General features: G+C 32.2%; 2 protein-coding genes across 2 annotated transcripts in view; both read right to left on the bottom strand.

Moving 5' to 3' along the window:
• The window catches only part of LOC125849836 (extensin-3-like), a 61,010-nt gene extending 48,519 nt beyond the window's left edge, over nt 1–12,491 (bottom strand). Inside the window, exons 1-3 of the mRNA XM_049529804.1 lie at nt 11,155–12,491; nt 5,100–6,053; nt 4,791–4,901 (exon numbers count right to left, since the gene is read on the bottom strand). Of these exons, the coding sequence (XP_049385761.1) occupies nt 4,814–4,901; nt 5,100–6,053; nt 11,155–12,443 (2,331 nt within the window). The 5' untranslated portion in view covers nt 12,444–12,491 and the 3' untranslated portion in view covers nt 4,791–4,813. The remainder of the gene's footprint in view (nt 1–4,790; nt 4,902–5,099; nt 6,054–11,154) is intronic.
• A 6,197-nt stretch (nt 12,492–18,688) lies between these two features.
• On the bottom strand, nt 18,689–20,485 carry LOC125849850 (extensin-1-like). Its single transcript, XM_049529818.1, has 2 exons — nt 19,144–20,485; nt 18,689–18,969 (listed from the first exon to the last, which is right to left on the bottom strand). The coding sequence occupies exon 1, from the start codon at nt 20,436–20,438 to the stop codon at nt 19,167–19,169; it is 1,272 nt and encodes a 423-aa protein (XP_049385775.1). The 5' UTR covers nt 20,439–20,485; the 3' UTR covers nt 18,689–18,969; nt 19,144–19,166.
• Between the last annotated feature and the right edge of the window lie 3,335 nt (nt 20,486–23,820).

Here is a 23,820-nt window from a genome sequence, read left to right as displayed (position 1 = left end):
TAAGTGTGACGGTCGAATCAATTGAACACACCACATGAATCTAAATTAAGTGACCTGAAAAATACAAAATTCACTTTTAAAGAGTCTAAATTATAAGTCATGTTGGTGATAAAATATTTCCGCAATTAAATCAATAATTATAGATAAATTTTGTTAATAATATTATTGTTTATTATCTAAATTAAATAAATAAAATCTATTTTTTTCACAAGCTTTGTATTAAGTTGAACAGTATCACATAACTTCGGACAGAGGAGAGAACAATAAACCAATAAAGTGCCTTTTTTTAGGGATGAAAATGGGGCGGGGCGGATTCGGAGTGGGGCGGGTTTAAGGTTGTGCGGGGCGTGTGGGATGCAGGGCAGGTTGAAGTTGGTTTTTTTAAAACTAATGCGGGGGCGAGTTGCGGGTAAATGTGATTTTATGTAGGTTTAAACTTAATTTTAAATTTTTTTACATGTTATAAGAGTGATAGAACATTATTTATTAAGATAATTTCTTTAAAGCTACTAAATATTCAAGATAGTAAATGAAAATGGCTCAATAAAATATAATTCCAATTCTTACATGTTTCCCAAATGAGAGTCCGGAACCTAAATAAGCCACAAAAAGATAAAAGTGATCAAAATAGGCCACTATTCTAGTAAGTAACCAAAATAGGCTTAGCGGGACAAACAAATTTGTTTTATGCAATATTCCAAACGTTTTCCGTTAGCCTCATAACGTGTATATTTTAACATATAATGGAACTATTTTTTACACTTTATAAAACGGAACTATTTCTTACAATTTGTAAAGTGTAAGCTTTTCTTACACTTTATAAAATGGAAGAAAATCTTACACTTTAAGAAAAGTTACTTTATCTGTACATTGTGTATAACGTAAAGTGAGAAGAAATGCTGAATCTCAATCTATAAGAGAGTCCAAAATTTTTTACTCCAACAATCAAAGAATTAGTCAAATATGAAAGATTTATATTTTTCCTTTAGGTAAATTAAAACTAATTATAAAAATAATATTATGTCAAACAACATCATTTCGGTTCCACTGGCTCGCGAGCAACAATCTACACCACACTATTTCATCAGTACAAACATAGATTTGATGGTGTCTAGCTTGTGTTTGGGCATACGATATGAAGTCATGATTTATAATTAATAATTAAATATGCAATTTGGAATTATGATTTGAAATTTAATTTCAAATTCTCCAAAAAGCATGATCCGGGATTTGAACTTTTGAAATGTAAAATTTGATGCATATATATATAAAAGAGACCCGTCATTCTGAATTTCGCGAAAGTAACTTTTCTTGAAATGTAAGATTTTCTTCCACTTTACTTAGTGTAAGAAAAACTTACACTTTACAAAGTGTAAGAAATAGTTCCGTTTTACAAGGTATAAAAATTAGTTCCGTTATATATTAAAACATACACGTTATGAGACTAACGGAAACGTTTGGAATATTGCATAAAATAGAATTTTTTTTCTTCCACTAAGCCTATTTTAGTTACTTACTAGAATAGTGGCTTATTTTGGTCACTTTTATCTTTTTGTGGCTTATTTAGGTTCCGGACGCCCCAAATGACCTCTAAAAAATAAAATTTTAAGTCACTATCCTATTATTTTAATACAACTTAATGAAAAAATGAATTTATTTATATGAACTTTATTTTTAGTATCAAACTTAACTAGAAAAATAAATTATTAAAAAAAATATGCGAGACGGGTTCATGCGGAGTGAGTCTGTGCAGGACGGGGTGAAAATGAAAAAAAATGTTATGCAAGGCGGGGCAGGGAAGATTTAATTTTTTACGAATTAAGCTCAACCCGCCTCGCCCCGCACCGCCATCCCTACTCTTTTTTCACTTAAATATTTTTAAGTAAACAAGAAAAACTACTATTTAATAATTCATTTGGTTCATCCATTAAATTTGACATTTTAATTGAAAAAACAATTAATGATTAGCATCATAATTCATAACTTAATCACCGACAAAGGTTAAATTACTAATGTCCTTAAAAGATTCCATTAGTTAAGCTAAATTAATATTGCTAATCCTCCTAAAAGATATGGATGTATAAACAAGTACAAATCTTAGTTACATTGACCTAGTCAAGAATTATTACCGACAATTCTATTCTTTCTTTTTTTTTAAGTGTATTATAATTATCGTGGTGGTTTCTTATAATTTTTTGTTACTATATGAGTTGTGCAGGAAGCTCCACCCTTCAGTGGGACCTGACCTGCAGTTTGCAATTCACATTTAATTAGGGTTTCAATACGAAATACAAACACAGAATGAAAAAACTATTTTGATTATTTGCATAATTAATTGAGGAAGAGATGAAATCAGTTGGAGAATAATGGTTGAGAAGTGCTCACCATTTTCTTAGACCTAAAGGTGGGTTTGATTCGTGTATTTTGCACCAACATCACAAATTTAATCATCTTTAAATTTGGTTTTAGGTTTATAATTAAATCTTTGGTCACGAACGATTTTTTTAGTTATGGTCGAAAATTCATCATTAATTATGCACTTTCTGTGACAAAAAATATTTTCGTACTCAAATGAATGCATCAAGCTTGAGTCACATGTTTAACAAATATGTTGTTTATAAAGCTTTCCCATAAAAAAAATGAATTGACGTCAATTATCAAATAATTTTAGTCACTAATTTCATTAAAAATGTTTAGTCTACAAAATAAAGTTCATTAAAAATGTTTAGTCTGCATAGCTTTCTCATACACCATAAAAATTAATTGGTGTGTTGTAAAACTAAAGCAAAATAAGATAAGAAATATAGAAGATGAAAATAATAGAAATAGGGAGACAAGAGATGAGAGTTTTTCTTATTATTCCAAGTCTTCAAGTGTATACAATATGAACCCTTATGCCTCTATTTATAGTGTAACATAGAGGCATAAAAAAGGTTAGTCATAAACATGACATTAACATGAATATAATGGAGGAGGTTATAGAAGTGAAAGGTTACAAGAATAATGGTTATAAAGTTGGAGGTTATGGTTATCTTCATAATGAAGGAAAGTAATGGAGATAATGGGAGAGAGTAACTTCTTGGTGTAGTGGACATCCACACTATAATATTTTATAACATGGTGTCAATTATAAGGTAATTTTAGCCACGAAATTGAGGATATGGATGATAATAATTTTTCTCGCTACTTTTTATGAAAATTTATGACAAATCATTATTTATCTTTAAATTCGTGTAAGTTTGGATACAAAAACTGCGCCCTTGCTTCTTGCTTTCGAGCCGGAGCATGCTGGGTAGTGAAGTGGTCCGTGAAGGTTAAATAAGACTTGTGTTAAGCAAGCAGTGTAGTCAAGCCAAAAAAGCAAGAAGCGGTTTTCGTACGATCGACGGAATCAATTGTGATTCCTCGCTTCGGATGAAGCAGAGTTTACGAAGTTGAAGTTCGATCTCAAGTTGCCTGCATGCACCTATAAGACATGGAAAGGTATTAAAGGTTTCGTCACAAAAATTTATGACAAATCATTATTTATGACTAGAGGTCTCGAGTTTGATTCCCTTTGGATATGGAGTCGTTGCCGTTGTTAGGGAGCGCTTTATCTCTAATGTGCGACTTCCCAACGCAAATTCGACTTTAATCGAGACTCCAATATGAATACTGAACACCGAATTGAAATAGAAAAAAAAAAAACTTATATTACACACTCATCTTGTTCATAATTAATATCTAGGTTATGCTCCCCTTCTACAAATTGTAATTCACAATTAATAGCAATAAATTTTTGACTTGGTTCGATTTTTTTTTAACAAAAGAGTCACCATCCAAATTATCTAATTCGAGACCATTTCTTAAGAAGTTTCTTATTATAATTGCATGGAAGTTTTCTCTAAATAACCATATATTATTTAATGTATTTGTATTAGTTAAATAACTAATAACTTAATAAATATTTTAAATAAGGTCTTGATTAACTAATCGCATGAAAATCAACTTGAGATTATTTTAGCCTATTTCAAACGAAAATGTCGATGGAGTATTTTGGATGACCTATAGATTTACATACAAAAATCTTAAGTTACTAAATTCAACAGGGTTTTGCTTGCGAAAAATATTTCCCCAAAAGGGTTACTTGGGGAATTATGTGGGCATAAGTCCAGAGGTTAGATATAATATTTACATTAATTGTCATTGCAATGTGTGATAAAGATAAAAGTTCAAATAACTAATCAACGGAGCTACTAACATTCCCGATTAATTGTTACTTAGATTGGAGCTACTAATATTCTCCAGTTTATTGTAACTTAGATTTTATTGAATTTATTGACGGTTAAAACCCACATTTTTTATAGCAACTGATTTAATGTAATTGATGAGAGCCTCAACTTATAAATAACTCAATATAAGGATGACAAAATAAGAAAAAGGACCAAAAGAAAGAGTAGAGAGAAGGGAAAACATAAAACCATTTAGTAATAACTTATTTTATACATCTCATAATCTCCGCATTTTGCATGGAGATCGAACAAACATATTACACAAATAAATAGAAGTAAAATATAAATATAATGAAATCAAGCTACAAAAGCACTTTGCCTCCTGTCTGGGCTTATTTTCTTTTAGCTCAACACTCTGCTTTCCTGCATAAGAATATAATATTGTGAATGAGAACATATAATAGAACCTAAACCAAATAAGATGTAGACAGCATAGGTCTATATTAATGATTTGCACGAAGAAATTGTGCAACTTCTATAGACATATCATAATTAAAAGTTTTAGTTTGGTTTAATTACCTCAGATATAATGAAATCGCTTCTTAGTAATGGTAGGGAGGAGGGGGAGAGGTGTAAAGATAGTGGGGTGGTGGTGGAGAGTTGTAGACTGGAGTTGGTGGTGGTGGAGGTGGCGACTTGTAGGTTGGGGTGTGCGGAGGGTAGTATGGCTCCTTGGGTGGTGGTGATGACTTGTAGGTCGGGGTGTGTGGAGGGTAGTATGGCTCCTTGGATGGTGGTGGCAACTTGTAGACTGGAGTTGGTGGAGGTGGTGACTTGTAGGTTGGGGTATGTGGAGGATAGTATGGCTCCTTGGGTGGTGGTGGTGAGTTGTAAACGGGAGTTGGTGGAGGTGGCGACTTGTAGACTGGAGTATGTGGAGGATAGTATGGCTCCTTGGGTGGTGGTGGCGACTTGTACACTGGGGTGTGTGGAGGGTAGAATGGCTCTTTCGGTGGTGGTGGTGACTTATAGACTGGAGTTGGTGGAGGTGGCGACTTGTACACTGGGCTGTGTGGAGGGTAGTATGGCTCTTTGGGTGGTGGTGGTGACTTATAGACTGGAGTTGGTGGAGGTGGTGAATTGTAAACGGGAGTTGGTAGAGGTGGCGACTTATAGATTGGGGTGTGTGGAGGGTAGTATGGCTCCTTAGGTGGTGGCGGCGACTTGTAAATAAGAGTTGGTGGAGGTGGAGACTTATAAACTAGAGTCGATGGAGGTGGCGACTTGTAAACTGGAGTGTGTGGAGGGTAGTATGGCTCTTTTGGCGGAGGTGGTGACTTGTAAATAGGATTTGGCAGAGGTGGCGACTTGTAGGTTGGGGTGTGTGGAGGGTAGTATTGCTCCTTTGGTGGTGGTGGCGACTTGTAAATGGGAGTTGGTGGAGGTGGCGACTTGTAGGTTAGGGTGTGTGGAGGGTAATATGGCTCCTTGGGTGGTGGTGGCGACTTGTAGGTTGGGGTGTGTGGAGGGTAATATGGCTCCTTGGGTGGTGGCGGCGACTTGTACACTAGAGTGTGGGGAGGGTAGTATGTCTCCTTCGGTGGTGGTGGAGAATTGTAAACTGGAGTTGGCGGCGGTGGAGACTTGTAAACTGGTGCGGGATTATAAGGTTTTGGTGAAGGGTGGTATGACTCATTTGGTGGTGGGGAAGATGAGTATTGATAATTAGCTGAGCTTTCGGAAGCTAAGCTAAGTGACACTAAAACAACTAAAAGAGTAGCAACTAGAGAGGCCATTTTCCCAATATTTGAAACAAAGGAGAGATGTTGTTGTCCTCTTAAGCTGAACTCAAACCCCTTTATATAGCTTTCATTTAGACAATTACCCTTACCAAAATTTATACAAATGTAGGTAAAATGGTAGAGTTATGCATTTTGATTTGGTCTTGTCATGTTGTTGGCTCAATTTTGACTTTAGTTTGTATATTTAATTTGATGGATAGAGGCATCAAGCTAAGCAAATGTATAAACTATTAAGGGAACTATACTGTTTGTGACAAAATGATTCAAAGAGCTACAAAGTCTTCTTTTCTTACAAAATCTTTGAAAAAAATTCGTGGATGCCTCAACTTTGCACTTAACTAACCTTCACACAAGTGCTTAAATGGTATTGAAGAATATAGAAATTTAAAACAATATCACATATTATTTAATAGAAATGATTTGTCACAGACATCCTTTTGTAGCAAATTTATTGTTTAAAAAATATGGATAAGAAGAATAGAATCCTAGACCTCTTTTAACTAAAACCTTGAATAAATCAACTATTAATCTTGTGTAAAAGTTTTGCTAATCGTAAATTATTAAGTATAGTTTTCCTCTATGAATAGGATGCTAGATATGTTACCTACCCTACCTTCAAGTTCTGAATTCACCTCTGATCCCACACTTATATATGTTATAAGAACTGATTATTTATTAAATAACATTTGATGTTACGTTTTGTTAGGATTTGCTGTCGAATAGTTTAGAATTCACTCAACAAGTTAATTAGTGAATAATAATTTGTTAGTTCAAGGGAAAAGGTAACCATCAGTACTATTAATCTCAAACATTTTAGCATGGCTCATTTGTGAAAATATATTTGACTTGTAATAAGTGTGACGGTCGAATCAATTGAACACACCACATGAATCTAAATTAAGTGATCTGAAAAATACAAAATTCACTTTTAAAGAGTCTAAATTATAAGTCATGTTGGTGATAAAATATTTCAGCAATTAAATCAATGATTATAGAAGAATTTTTTTAATAATAGTATTGTTTATTATCTAAATTAAATAAATAAAATCTTCTTTTTTTTCATAAGCTTTGTATCAAGTTGAACAGTATTACATAAGAGGAGAGAGCAATAAACCAAAGAAGTGCCTCTGTTTTGTCACTTAAATATTTTTAAGTAAACAAGAAAAACTACTATTTAATAATTGATTTGGTTCATCCATTAAATTTGACATTTTAATGAAAAAACAGCTAATGATTAGCATCATAACTTAATCACCGATAAAGGTTAAATTACTAATCTCCTTAAAAGATTCCATTAGTTAAGTTAAATTAGTATTGTTAACCCTCCTAAAATATATGGATGTATAAATTAAACAAGTACAAATCTTAGTTACATTTACCTAGCCAAGAATTATTATTGCGGTGGTTTCTTATAATTTTTTGTTACTACATGAGTCGTGTGGGAAGCGTTACCCTTAAATGGGCCTTGGCTTTCAATTTGCAATTCAGATTGAATTGAAATTTCAATAGGGAATACGAACATCGAGTGAAAAAAAAATATTTTGATTATTTGCCTAATTAATTGAGGAAGAGATGAAATCAGTTGGAGAATGATGGTTGAGAAGTGCTCACCATTTTCTTAGACCTAAAGGTGGGTTTGATACGTGCATTTTGCACCAACATCACAAATTTAATCAACTTTAAACTTGGCTATAATTAAATCTTTGGTCACGAAATTTTTAGTTATGGTCGGAAATTCATCATTAATTATGCACTTTCTGTGACAAAAAATAATTTCATACTCAAATGCATGCATCATGCATGAGACATATTTTTAGTGATGAAAAATAAATTTTGTAACAAATATATTGTCTATAAAGCTTTCCCATAATTTATTTTTTTTTGATAAACAAGGATATTATATTAATAGCTAATATGCTTCATTACAGAGTAGTGGCTGCGAGGTCTGAAGTTGGGGGTGGAGACTAGAAGTAGAACTATTACAATATTTCGTAGTAGGCATTGAACTGATAAGATGAACAAAAAGAGTTTCCACTTTATCTGCTTTCACTAGCTTTGAAATAAGCAATGGTTGGACTTCTAAATAATGAATTGACGTCAATTATCAAATAATTTTAGTCACTAATTTGAAGATATTGGTGATAGTACAATCAGTTTCATCCCTAATTTTGTTGATAACTTGTAACAAACCTCAAATGCTTCGGCTACATACTTTTATTAGTGACAAAAATAAATTTCATTAAAAATGTTTTGTCTACAAAGCTTTCTCATGCACCATAAAAATTAATTATTGTCAATTATTAGGTAATTTTAGCCACGAAATTGAGGATATTGATTATGATCATTTTTCTCGCTACTTTTGTTGAAAATTTATGACAGATCATTATTTATCTTTAAATTCGCGTAAGTTTGGATTAAAAAGGTTTCATCACAAAATAATATTCGTAGTGAAATGGCGTAAAATTTAGCTATTAACTATCTTTGAACTTTCTAACTGCTGTTCTTAGGAAAATGGGCTTTGCTCATGAGGTTTTTATTGAAATGGTTTATCGAATGCTTGCGAACAATTGGTACTCTGTGATCGTTAATGGGACAAGATTTGTTTTCTTTAAATCAATCAGGGATCTAAAACAAGGTGATCCTTTATCTCCTGCTCTTTTTATTATTGCCGTTGAGACTCTTTCTAGAGCCTTGAATTATTTGAATCATAATCAGAGGTTCACTAATTTCTCTATGCATAACAAGGGACCAGTGATTAATCACCTTAGTTATGCTGATGATATTGTTTTGTTTACTTCTGGCGATAAGTGCTCGATTAAGCTTCTTATGAAACAATTGAATTTGTATCAACAAGCTTCAGGACAAGAGATTAATCAAGAAAAATCTTACTTTTTCCTTGACTAGAGGTCTCAAGTTTGAGTCTCTCTGGATACAGAGTCGTTGCCTTTGTTAGGGAGCACTTTATCCTCGTGGACCTTCCGACGCAAATCTAAATTTAATCGGGACTCCAATATGAATACCGGACACCGAGTTGGAACAAAAAAAAACTAATCTTTCACACTCATCTTGTACATAATTAATAGCTAGGTTATGCTCCCCTTCTACAAATTGTAATTCACAATTAATAGCAATAAAATTTTGACTTGATTCGATATTTTTTTTAACAAAAGCGTCACCATCCAAATTATCTAATTCGAGACCATTTCTTAAGAAGTTTCTAGTTATAATAATTGCATGGAAGTTTTCTCTCAATAACCATTTATTATTTAATGTATTTGTATTAGTTAAATAACTAATAACTTGATCAATATCTTAAATAAGGTCTTGATTAACTAGTCGCGTGAAAATCAACTTGAGATTATTTTAGCCTATTTCAAACGAAAACGTCGATGGAGTATTTTGGATGACCCGTATATATATATATATATATATATATATATATATATATATATATCATATACCTAACATTTAACAAGTCACAGCTTTAATTGAATTAAATGAATTATATATAATTTAACTATCTAAACTAATTAATATCGACAGCTCTATAATAAGATAGCATTGTCTAATTAGCTTAATTATAATTAATAACTCATGTATGTTTGGTCGATCGTACACAGTACTGCACCTTTTTCCTTGTCTTTTTTAATTAGAACACTTCCTCTTATTTTATGCGTAATCAATTTATTATTAGTTGATCAAACTGCTTTATATAAATAAAAATAAAGTTTATTTATGTATTAGTAAATATCAAAGTATTTATATAAGCTAAGTGCTTATCTAAGTCAATTTAGTTATATACAATAGATTAGTCATTCCTAACTTATGACTTTTTTTTAGCTTATCAACATTTTTATTTGACCAATTTTTTAATTAATTTATCAAACTATCAAATTAATCAGCTAACTCACGCGGGCTCTATTACTCTAGGAAATCAAACAATCTTTTCTCTACTAAGATACTAATATATTTTAAAATATATATTATACAAATAATAATAATTTTTGTATTATTTTAAATATATAAATTTTCTTTTAAAGATATTAGAAAGTGGTAACCAAATTAAAAAGTATGCGTTGACCATTCTGCTCCAATCTCCATTAATTAATATTGTCACTATTTGTTATAAATTACCAAACACTAGACTGAATTATATTGACTTAATCTTAGTATTTTACCAAATATAGTATATGAAGATGATCATGACTACTTTAGGAATAATTTATTTACTGATTGATTGCTATATGCTACGTACGTATACTTTGCCATTGTCAATTTTGAAATTTGTCTAACTTTATTGGTCACTCTAGTATACGTGTTGACATCGTGGGAGTAACCTTTTTTTATTGTATTGTTGTCCATTTGTATTGTATCATATTATGACTTTAGATATAATATTTATGTTGATTGTTACTTCTTCTTTCTTAAAAAATAATTTGTGGGAAATGAAGGACGGGATTGGGGATTCAAATCCTCACTAACAAGGTGAACGTTTAGGTTATCAACCAACTGGTATTAAGATTCCTCTGTAAATTGTTTGTGAGGTTCTATGGAATCTTAACGTTAAATTTTTCATCAATTTTATCTAGATTGATTTAGTGTAATCGATGAGCCTCGCCTAAATGAATCGATAAGATGACGAAATAAGAAAAAAAAAGGACTAATTAAGATCAAAGAGAGTAACATAAAACTGTACTATAGTAGTAATAACTTATTTTATTCATCTCATAATTAATCTCTGCATTTTGCAAGGAGATTGAAACTGAGCAAACATACACAAAGACATAAAAGTAAAAATACAAACAATATCAATAACTTATATAACATGAAGCTACAAAAGAACTTCGCCTTATGTGGGGCTTATTATTTACTATAATATAACTTTCTTCTTTTTTCATTGTCTCTTGAAAATGGAAAGTACCTTTCTTTCAGCTCAACATTCTACTTTCCTGCATAAGAATATACTATTGTGATGAGAACATATAGTAGAAGCTAACCAAATTAGAAGTAGACAGCATAGGTCTATATATTAATATTTGCATGAAGAAATTGTGCAACTTATTGCTTTGCATTTTAGACATATCATTTTAAAAAGTTTTAATTTGTATTAATTACCTCGATATAATGAAGTGGCTTCTTAGTAATGGTAGGGAGGAGGGGGAGAGGTGTAAAGATAGTAAGGTGGTGGAGGAGAGTTGTAGACAGGAGTTGGTGGTGGTGGCGACTTGTAGACTGGAGTGTGTGGAGGGTAGTATGGCTCCTTGGGTGGTGGTGGTGACTTGTAAACGGGAGTTGGTGGAGGTGGCGACTTGTATGTTGGGGTGTGTGGAGGGTAGTATGGCTCCTTGGGTGGTGGTGGCGACTTGTAGGTTGGGGTGTGTGGAGGGTAGTATGGCTCCTTGGGTGGTGGTGGCGACTTGTAAACGGGAGTTGGTGGAGGTGGAGACTTGTAGGTTGGGGTGTGTGGAGGATAGTATGGATCCTTTGGTGGTGGTGGCGACTTGTAAACGGGAGTTGGTGGAGGTGGTGACTTGTAGGCTGGTGTGTGTGGAGGGTAGTATGGCTCCTTGGGTGGTGGTGGCGACTTGTAGGTTGGGGTGTATGGAGGATAGTATGGCTCCTTGGGTGGTGGTGGCGACTTGTAGGTTGGTGTGTGTGGAGGGTAGTATGGCTCCTTGGGAGGTGGTGGTGACTTGTAAATGGGAGTTGGTGGAGGTGGCGACTTGTAGGTTGGGGTGTGGGGAGGGTAGTATGGCTCCTTTGGTGGTGGTGGTGACTTGTAGGTTGGTGTGTGTGGAGGGTAGTATGGCTCCTTGGGAGGTGGTGGTGACTTGTAAACGGGAGTTGGTGGAGGTGGCGACTTGTAGGTTGGGGTGTGGGGAGGGTAGTATGGCTCATTTGGTGGTGGTGGCGACTTGTAGGTTGGTGGTGGTGGCGACTTGTAGGTTGGTGGTGGTGGCGACTTGTAGGTTGGTGTGTGTGGAGGGTAGTATGGCTCTTTTGGAGGTGGTGGTGACTTGTAAACGGGAGTTGGTGGAGGTGGCGACTTGTAGGTTGGGGTGTGTGGAGGGTAGTATGGCTCCTTGGGAGGTGGTGGCGACTTGTAAACAGGAGTTGGTGGAGGTGGCGACTTGTAGACAGGGGTGTGTGGAGGGTAGTATGGCTCCTTGGGTGGTGGTGGCGACTTGTACAACGGAGTGTGTGGAGGGTAGTATGGCTCTTTGGGTGGTGGTGGAGATTTGTAAACCGGAGTTAGCGGCGGTGGAGATTTGTAAACCGGTGCGGGATGATATGGTGTTGGTGAAGGGTGGTATGGCTCCTTTGGTGGTGGGGGAGATGAGTATTGATAATTTGCTGAACTTTCAGATGCTAAGCTAAGTGACACTAAAACCACTAAAAGAGTGGCACCTAGAGAGGCCATTTTCCCCATATTTGAAACAAAGGAGAAAGTTGTTGTCCTCTTAAGCTTCACTCAAACCCCTTTATATAGTTTTCATTTACACAATTACCCTTACAAAGATTTTATAAATGTATGTAAAATGCTAGAGTTATGCATTTTTATTTGATTTTGTCATGTTGTTTGCTCAATTTGACTTTAGTTTGTATATTTTATTTAATTTGATGGATAGAGGCATCAAGCTAAGCAAATGAATAAATTATTAAGGCAGCTATACTGTTTGTGATGCAATAATTCAAAGAGATTGAAAGTCTTATTCTTCTTACATAATCTTACCAAAAAAATGCGTGTATGCCTCAACTTTGCACGATTTTGGCCTCATAAATTAATGCACTTTTTAGGTACGGAGGAAAATATCATCTCACATAAATAAGTTTTTTACTTATTTTTTAGTGTTCGATAAATAAGTAAAAATAATATTTCACATGCATATGTAAGCTAACAAAACGTTACGAACATTATTCTCAAACATTTTAGCATTGCTCATTTGCGAAAAATATATTTGAACTTGTCAAAGGTGTGATAGTCTAATCAATTGAACACACCACATGTAGCAACATTTAATTTTAATGAGCCTAAATTATATATGTCATGTTGGTGAGAAAATATGTATGCATTTAAATCAGTATTTAAAGATAAATTTAGTTTAATAATATTAATTGATATGTAAAATAATGCAAATGGCCTTTATAGTTAATGCAATCAAATGTAGTTGGTTTGTGAAAAGGTTAAAAGAAAAGGACCGGAGTGACTAAATCAAAATTTAGGTTCGTTAATTGGTATGCTATTATTAATAAGAATACTAATTTTGAGATAAAATATTCAATCATTTATCGTTTGATTGAAACTTTAGTTTCTGAATATAAGTAATTTCGAAATTAATTATATCATAATTATGTATAATTGTACCAAAGTTGTATATGGGATAGCAATCCTAGATTAATTAGCTAATTCCATGATAATACAACCAAACTATAAGTTCTTTAAGAAATTAAAGGTAAAATTAAAAATTAAAATTTGTCCAAATTTCATTAATACAAAATCAACTAATCAAGTAAAAAATTCTATATTATACCGTATATATCTTATTTCCAATTCAATGAACACCAAATGTAGTCATGATAAACGAATTTAATATTATCTACAAAAACATTAATTATTATTTCAGTTTTTATAATATAATTCACTCATTATAATCAATCAAATTGACTCCTAAAGGAATTGGAAAGTTAAATATTCAGGTCCCAATACTGAACAAATTTTGCCTAAATTTAATGCTAAAGATTAATACAATGAACTGGGTAGCTAAGATGGTGCCACTTATTAACAATTTGGTGGATGAAATTAATGAATTGTTTTGGTGTCCAAATTTTGATTGATTGAAATCTACTAGAAATTTCAAATAGGAGAGTTGAATTGAATCTGAACAGATTGAATTATACTGAGTTAATAAATGAATGGGTTATTAGCTATTTGGATTGAAACGGATTGGACTGAATTAAGTTAAAATTCGGCTTATAATTTAACCCCTCCAATTTTTACTAAAATTTAATTGTTTTGTTTGCTCTTTTGTAAATTTTTAGTACCGAATAAGTTTTTTTTTAATTGCGACTATGTATAATATATCAAATTAAAAGAATTTTTTTAAAAAAAAAATTATAAGCTAATGTGAATTTCACATCAACTCAATTTTTAATATGAATTAAAATAAATTGGGTTGAATTAAGTTAATTAAGGTAATAAATGAAATCTGCTCAAGAACGGAATAGGGGAGTTGACAAATTCACTTGATTTTGACACCCCTAAAATCTACCATAATATATTTTATATTTAAAAATTATTTGAAAGAGTGTATAAAATTAATATTAAATTATAGAAAGTAATTTATGTGTGCCGAGTCAAATGCATCCGATTAATAATGATAGCTACTCATCTCTAATCCCAGTTAATCAAAGAAATAGTAACAAGGAAAAGTAGTTTTCTTATTTGACTTTCTATGATTATATTGGTAATAATCTGATAAAAGAAAATTTATTCAAATTATGCTCAATGAATAATAGAGATGCAATAACTATGAAATAATTAGGATATTGTATCTTTAAAGATAAAGAACGATGTGAACTTTTTGTACGTATAATAGATATATTGTTCTAACATAATTGTTTTCATAAGCACTAATACTAAATTTTATAATATTTTGCATAATATTATCTATGAGGATCAAATAACAAGTTTCGTAAATTTATTACTGAAAATGTTTTTCTTGCATAAAAATTTATGCATGATGTTAGAAAGAACTATTTTAGTGGTATCCTTTGGAAAATGAAAAACATCATTACTCATATTCACAATATATCAAGCACTATTACTTGGAAGGTTTGACATTTCTACAAGAAAGTTAATCAAGTCGTAAATATTTTAGCAAAATGGTGTATTATTATCAAAAGGAAAATAAAACAAAAAATACATAGATGTATATACATATAAAATGGAAAAGGAAATCAATAATCTAAATTCAGTTTTACGTTAATATAATATTGTCCTCATAACTAGAATTTCTATAATGATTATACTCGCTATTTTCTTTAATTCCCACAAATTACTACACTCGTTTTCCTCCTCTTTTTGCTAATCCTGAACACGTAAATTAATAGAAAATTTACATAAATTCCACTAGTTTGGAAGTTAATCACTTAAATACCCTCTAGTTTGTAATATTATATATATCTTATCAGATTTTGGTGCCTTGAGATACATATATCTCGAATGCGTGGATCAAATTTAAGTGTAATTAGTTCTAGACAGGGGCGGAGCCAGCCTTCTTTTAGGGGTTCATCCGAACCCCCTTCGGCGAAAATATTACTCCCTCCGTCCCATTTTATGTGGCAACATTTGATCGGGCACGAAGTTTAAGAAATAAATGAAGACTTTGAAATGTTTACCAAATTGCCCTTTTAAAAAGTAAACTCAATTTCTCTCTCCTCATAAATGTATTGGAGTATTATTTTAAGATTAAGTGGGACCAACAAGGATAAAAAAGGAATTGTACCTTTAAATACTTTCCATATAAGGAAATGTGACATTCTTTTTGGGATGACCAAAAAGGAAATGTTGCCACATAAAATGGGACAGAGGGAGTACTATTTATACATGGTTAAAATTATTTTTTATGTATATATAGTAGATGTTGAACCCTCTTCGGTTAGTCCGTGTGTTTAGTTCTTCTGATTTTTAACCCCCTTATTAAAAATCCTAGTTTCGCCACTAGTTCTAGATACATTGTATCTAAGTGAATTCGCATGTATCTAGGATACATAGCAAATCTCGCTTGCCTTTTTTGCCTTTGTTCCATCTCGCTCGTCACACTTACATGTATCTGATATCCCAGAATATATGTGAATCACTTTTTAATGTATTATATATATATATATATATATATACACAAAAAAAAAAGCACAATTCACATATAACACTATATCTTTTCCAAAAATTAAAATAAAAAAAATATTTCAACTTTTTCTGGATAATTTTTTGTTTTTGAAATAATCTCATTAGAATAATAGTGCTAAATATTATATTTTTTTTTTTTATTTTATTTTTATTATTATTTTTTATTATTTTATTTTTTTTCAACAGGCCAAATAAGCCCAACTTAAAAATAACCATGGAAGAAATAAAGAAAAAATATATAAAAATAATGTAAGCTAGTCTATATTAGAACTTAAGTCCCTTCTGTAGAGGGCGGTTGCACTAACCATCTACGCTACACATACTTTTGAATCAAATATTATCACAAAAATTTATATATATCTCAATCTTTCTGCTATATTTTAATTATATATACATATTTAGCAATTTTTTTCGATGAAGTCGTGTCCCGTGAGTCGTGACACCCCTTAGGTATTACTAGGTCCGCCCCTGTGTACGAATCTCTCTCGCTTTCGCTCGCCTCTCTCCTTATTTTTATGTATCTGATAGCAAAAATACATATATCTAAGTATAAAATACGTAGCAAAACTTTTAATTAATGATAAAATACGTAATATTTTAAAAATATAGATAATAATAATATATATAGTAATGACATACTGAAATATATATGTCTCATTATGTAGTTTTAACAAAATTAAATTAATCTAAATTGTGGTTGGTTTTTGTTCTTCCTGGACTTCAATGATTTATTGCCAAGTTGTCATACATTTATAAAGTAATTGAATTCCACTTTAATTTTTAAAGTTATTAAAAAAAATAATAATAATAATATTCAATAATTGAACTCTGGGACCATCTTCATGGACGATTCCATCTAACGACTTTGACATTTTAATTGAAAAAACAATTAAGTATTAGCATTAACTTAATCACCGACAAAAGTAAAATTACTAATGTATGTATAAGATCCCATTAATTAGTTAAACTAAATTAATATTTTAATCGTCCTAAGATTAAGGGATATGGATGTATAAACAAGTACAGATCTAGTCTACATTGTGATTACCGACATACTTATATTAGACAAATACTTGTCTTAACCAGTCAAACATCTTCTATTCTCTTTCCTTTACTCTTTTTTTAAAAAATAAAAAATAAAAACAATGTGTAGGTAGGTTGCTTTTTTTTTATTACTGATTATTTGTTTAATCATTTTTATTTTTTAAACTTTGTTTTAGGAAATTCAATTATTAAGTTCTTGATGAGCAATTTATTCAACTGAGTGAGGCTAACATGTCTTAACATTTTACGCCTAAGAAACGAGTTATTGTATATTCGTTATTAAAAAATCACTATTTTTTCATGAAAAAATGTTCACCAGCTATTTATATAAAATAAAAATAGTAAGTTTCTCACTGTATCGGTGAGAATCTATTTTTACCATACATTTTTAGCTGGCTTTGAGGTAAAATAAGTGTTTTTTACCTTGTTGCCTCTTTCAAACATTTGTTCATATTCTATTAAAGACAAGTATTCTCGTCACATTCAGTCTAAAGATAATCTTTTTCAGGTTACTCAAGATCAATCTGAATTTTACTAATAATGTCCTTATCTTTGAAATAAACTTACTTTTAATTTTGTAATTCTAATTCTATAGGAGTTAATTTTTCAGATGGTCACTCAATTAGTAGTTATTTTTATACGAAGTCACTCAACTTTTTTTTATAATATCAAAGTCACTTAACTAAGAATTTTTCTCACAAAAAATCACTCAACTAAGCCCTGATTTCTTCTCACATAAAGTCGCTCAATTTTCTTTTATAATCTCAAAATCACTCAATTTGAATATTTTACCTACAAAATCATTCAACTATTGATATTTGACTTAGAAAGTCACCCAAACAATTTAAATAATTTTTCATTAAATTTTATTGAAATATAATTTTTATTTTAAACTATATTTTTTAAAAGAAAAATTATAAAAAGTTTAATTATACGAATTAGTTTGGTTCACATTTTGTACATATAAATTTCAAAATTAAAAACTAAAGAATCAAATCAAAGTTTAATAAAATCGAATCGAATAAACGAAGATCCGCAAACGCGGAGGATGAATTGTTGACTATGGGGAACTCTGGATGTGATCTACAATCATTCAATTTTGACTGAGAGTAGACCTCATTATTTATCAGTTTTAGAGACATGTAGCATGTGGGTGATGTCAAAATGGGTGGATGTCATCTTATACGTATCCGCGCAATGTGTGGAAATTTTAAAATATTATTTTAAATTATTTTAGATTATATTAGTAATATTTTGTTTAAGTTTCTTAAATCATATTATCTTACAAAAATCTGATAACGAATTATGTGATTATCAAATAATTTTTTATTTCATTACCGTAAATGGACTATTATACTTGAATTTGATTGAATTATAACCATAAGTACATGAGATTCGTTGGTTATTTGAGTATGCTATTATCATAAGTTTTCAAAGTTTTTTTTAAAAAAATCGTGTTAAATCAAACTACATTATATAAATTCAAAGGAAGTAGTATTTTGTGTTTCTAACAATATTTTCTCGATCCATTGCTTTCCCATAGTATGCTAACATGGGAGCCACTTGTAGATGTTTCATATATATATAGATGTAAATAATTCTATTTGAAAAAATTGTAAATTTTGTGTTCACATCAAAATTAAATAACTTTATTTAAGTACTTAAAATATCACCACATAAAATGAAAACAAACGTAATATTGTGATGAGAAATTAAAACATATATAGGAGTAGTAATAACTTATTTTATTCCTCTCATAATTAATCTCTGCATTTTGCAAGGAGATTGAAACTCATGAGCAAACATACACAAAGACATAAAAGTAAAATATAAAAATAGAGTACACAAACAATATCACTAAGACACTAACTTACATAACATGAAGCTACAAAAGAACTTCGTCTCCTGTAAGCCTTATTATTTACTACTATAACTATAATTTTCTTCTTTTTTCATTGTCTCTTGAAAATGGAAAATGCCTTTCTTTCAGTACATTCTGCTTTTTCTGCATAAGAATATAATATTGTGAATGAGAACATAAAAAAGAAGCTAACCAAAAAGGAAGTAAACAAACATAAGTCTTTTTATTAATGTTTTGCATGAAGAAATAATTGTGCAACTTATTATTGCATTGCATTTTAGTTATACGTTTCTAAAGGTTTAAGTTCATCTTAATTACCTCAGATATAATGAAGTCACTTCTTAGTAATGGTAGGGAGGAGGGGGAGAGGAGTAAACATAGTGGGTTGGTGGTGGAGACTTGTAGACTGGAGTTGGTGGCGGTGGAGACTTGTATATTGGTTTAGGATGGTATGGTGTTGGTGAAGGATGGTATGGCTTTACTGGTGGTGGTGGGGACTTGTAAACGGGAGTTGGTGGTGGTGGAGACTTGTATACTGGTGTAGGGTGGTATGGTGTTGGTGAGGGATGGTATGGCTTCACTGGTGGTGGTGGGGACTTGTAAACGGGAGTTGGGGGTGGTGGAGACTTGTATACTGGTGTAGGGTGGTATGGTGTTGGTGAGGGATGGTATGGCTTCACTGGTGGTGGTGGGGACTTGTAAATGGGAGTTGGTGGGGGTGGAGACTTGTATACGGGTGCAGGATGGTATGGCTTCACTGGTGGTGGTGGTGATTTGTAAATGGGAGTTGGGGGTGGTGGAGACTTGTATACTGGTGCAGGATGGTATGGCTTCACTGGTGGTGGTGGGGACTTGTAAACGGGAGTTGGTGGTGGTGGAGACTTATATACGGGTGTAGGATGGTATGGCTTCGGTGGTGACTTGTAAACTGGAGTTGGTGGTGGTGGAGACTTATAAACTGGTGTGGGATGATATGGTGTTGGTGGAGGATGGTATGGCCTCTTGGGTGGTGGTGGCGACTTGTACACTGGAGTTGGTGGTGGTGGAGACTTGTATACTGGGGTATGTGGTGGGTAGTGTGGCTCTTTGGGTGGTGGTGGATCCCTGTAAATCGGAGTTGGTGGTGGTGGTGACTTGTAAACTGGGGTGTGTGGAGGGTAGTGTGGGTCCTTGGGTGGTGGTGGCGACTTGTAAACAGGAGTTGGAGGTGGTGGAGACTTGTAAACGGGATGATGATGGTGTGGAGGAGGAGACTTATAAACTGGGGTGTGTGGAGGGTAGTGTGGCGTCTTAGGTGGTGGTGGCGACTTGTAAATAGGAGTTGGAGGTGGTGGAGACTTGTAAACGGGATGGTGATGGTGTGGTGGAGGAGACTTGTAAACTGGGGTGTGTGGAGGGTAGTGTGGCTTCTCAGATGGTGGTGGAGACTTGTAAACGGGATGATGATGGTGTGGTGGAGAAGACTTATACACTGGATGGTGGGGTGGTGATGGATAGACATGCACTGGTGGTGGAGGAGATGAGTATTGATAATTTGCTGAGCTTTCAGAAGCTAAGCTAAGTGACACTAAAACAACTAAAAGAGTGGCAACTAGAGAGGCCATTTTCCCCATAGTTGAAACAAAGAAGAGAAGTTGTTGTCCTCTTAAGCTTCACTCAAACCCCTTTATATAGCTTTCATTTAGACATTTACCCTTTTCAAGAATCTCATTGATTAAGGTAAGTCTCAATAGAATACTTAAAACCTACCTAAAAGTTAAAAAGCATTTTGATTTGGTTTTGTCATGTTGTCTGCTCAATTTGACTTGAGTAATTGGTATACTTTATTTGTTGGATAGAGGCTGCAAGCTAAGCAAAAGAATAAACTATTATGGCAGCTATACTATTTGTGATGCAATAATTCAAAGAGATAGAAAGTCTTCTTTTTCGTCCTATCTTTTTAATAGTATATAGTTTAGTACTTAAGCTTTTAAAAATATGTGTGGATCCATGATCTTAGTAACAGAAATGCAGAACATCTAGTTATTTTATATGACTTTTTTTTCCTTTTCTAATTGTGTCCTGAGTTCGCATTGAAGTCCTGACTAAATTCGAATCGCGCACTGTAGGATCCATTCGAAGGGTGGTGCTCCAAATAGAATTTTCTCAATATCCAAGACTTGCACTCGAAACCTATAATTAAAGGTGAAACAGTCCCTCCTCTACATCATAACTTGTTGGTTTTATATGATTATGTTCATCATAAAAACAAAATTACTATTAAACATAATTGTACCAATTTCACATGCTTCATGAATTAATGTTAAATAGAATAAAGTTAACTTTCATCATGATTAGTGTCAATCTTTGTGTTGTTGAAAAGTTGATTTTCATCATGATTAATTAGTAGTAAATTAAGATTTGATTCATCCCTCTAGTGAAGAATAGGACATATGGATAGGAGAAAATAAGAAGAATTACTGAATTTATGGCATTCTGATGAGAAACATAATTGTACCAGTATTTCCTGCCAATAAAATAATAATTGTACCAATTTCCTACCCAAAAAAATAATAATTGTACCAATTAATTCTTTTGTATTCTCACTGTTTAAATAACCTTCACAGCTTCAAGAAGCATGACAGTGATCTTTCAATCTGTCCTTTCTCTAGGCTCAAGCTATAATAACAGAGAAAAAAAAGGTACATTACATTAAGATGATAAATTGATCAATAAAAGTGATAATATACAAAAAAAAAAAAAACATTAAGCATTTTCAAGGTGATTTTTCAATTAAAATAAAGAAGCAATATATTACTTGACTTCAATCATGAACCCCAAAGTCAGTGGCGGAGCCAATATTTCTAGCGAAAGAATTTAAATGTATATATGCTTGGCCATATTCCAAGTTAGGGATGATAAGGGGACGGGGCGGGTTTAGGCTATGCGGGACGATTTTAAGCAGCGGCGAATTCAGGATTTTCATTAGGGGGTTCGAAAAATAACAATATAAACGTGTGAATAAGCATGTTTGGATATTTTTGGTTTAAATCTACTCTTTAAAAAAATTGTGAAAGATTGGTCCTGAAACTAAATGAAGAGAAGGTAAAAAAATTAAAATGACCACAATGGGATTCTAACCCTGAACGTGAGGTCAGTCTAAAAGGAGATCTATCACTAAGCTAGTTCATGAATTCAGAAAGTTTACCTTATATATACAGTGTAATTTTTTGCTGAGTGAACCGCTGAAGACCACATGGATCCGCCCTGGTTTTAAGGTTGTGCGGGGGCAGGGAGGATTGCGGCGCGGGCTGAAGTGGATTTTTTAAACATTAAGGCAGGGTGGAGCGGGTTACGAGTCTATGCGGCTTAATGTGAGTTTAAACTTAATTTTAATTTTTTACATGTTATAAGAGTGATAAAACATTATTTATTAAGATAGTTCATTTCTTTAAAGTTACTAAAATATTTAAAATAGTCAATAAAAATAGTTCAATCAAAAGTAATATGGTTTCATACATGCTTCCCAATTGACCTCTACAAAATAAAATTTTATGTTATTATCTATTAAATCAATACAACTTAATGAGAAAATAAATTTATTTTTATGTATTTTTATTTTTAGTATCAAATTTAATTAAAAAAATATTTAAAATATTATGTGGAGCGGATCCATGCGAGGCGGATCTATGCGGGGTGGGATGAGACGAATTGAAATAAAAAAAATTATTATACATGACAAAGTGAAACAGGTAAAAAAATTTACGGATTAAGCTCAATCCAAACCACAGCCGCCCCCCTTACCATCTCTAACCCAACCACACTCCCCAACATGGAAGGGAGTGGGGGAATTTTAGCATTTTTACTAGGTCATTTTCAGAGAGTTAAATCTAGAGAAGACAAGAGAAAAACTACGCATGTGGCCCATTAATATTCTTTCCTTTTGGTTGGCAGAGAAGGCAAAATGTTCAATGATTTTTATAGCTCTATATTGAAAATTTATGTGATTCAATTGGATATTTATTAATATATCATAAATATAAAAGGTAAAACAATTTGATCTTATGTACGTAAAGTAAATTTTTCAATAAAGAGGTTCGGATGCCTCCCCCTACCACCCCAATCTAAGGACGGAGATAGAGTTTTAGCTAATAGTCAAATAAAATTTCATTACTTTGATCAAAATTTTATATTTGTATTAAGAAAAATCAACTTAATATGTATAATTAATAACGCATTTGGAATCTAATAAAGTAATTTACTTAAGTTTAAAACTCAATATCACAAACTTAGAATTCTGGATTCATCTCTTCCGTTCCGACTTGGAGGGAAGTTTAGAAATTTCTTGCATGTGTATCACTTTAATTAACTAGGTCATTTTCAGAGAGTTAAATCTTATAGAAGAATCGAGAAAAACTTTACATGTTGCCCATTTTCAGTACCAAATAAAGCAATTTGTTCTTTCTCTTTTTATAGTAGAGAAGGCAAGAAATTCAACGATCGATATTTTGTAGCTCAATATTGAAAAAGTTCATGTGATTCAACTAAGATATATTTTTGAATTTTAGTATATCGTTATAAAAATATTTAGCGACAATTGAGTTAATGTCATTACATCAGAATCACTAAATAAAACTTTTAGCGGCATTTATATAGAGTGTTTTAGTTATAAAAATTTATATTTAATATAGCAATGATTATATTATTACCTATAAATAATTGAGATAAAATATTTTATTGTTATAGTGTTATCATCGTGGGAAGTACAGATGAAGATGTAGAAAAATTCATGTTTAAGCAATGGACTAAAGTTGAGAAAAGGTATCCAAAAGCCCAAAAAAAAAAAAAGGAAAAATGGAATCCAGAAGGATCCAGACATATACAACATGTATGTTCAAATTATGGTAGGCAAATACATTTAAGTATTACACAATCATATTATTATAAAAAATAATTATCCAGGAGAGAGGAAAGAAACAAGATAATATCAAAAAAAACTGAAATTAGCTTTAAACT

This window comes from Solanum stenotomum, unplaced genomic scaffold (genome assembly GCF_019186545.1).
Source record: "Solanum stenotomum isolate F172 unplaced genomic scaffold, ASM1918654v1 scaffold11127, whole genome shotgun sequence".
NCBI lineage: Eukaryota > Viridiplantae > Streptophyta > Magnoliopsida > Solanales > Solanaceae > Solanum > Solanum stenotomum.
Note: the sequence above shows the minus strand (reverse complement) of the source record. Positions and strands in the feature narration are given on the sequence as shown.

Excerpts from the sequence above, each read along its gene's own strand:
- LOC125849850 (XM_049529818.1), bottom strand. The coding sequence starts at position 20,438 with ATGGGGAAAATGGCCTCTCTAGTTGCCACTCTTTTAGTTGTTTTAGTG.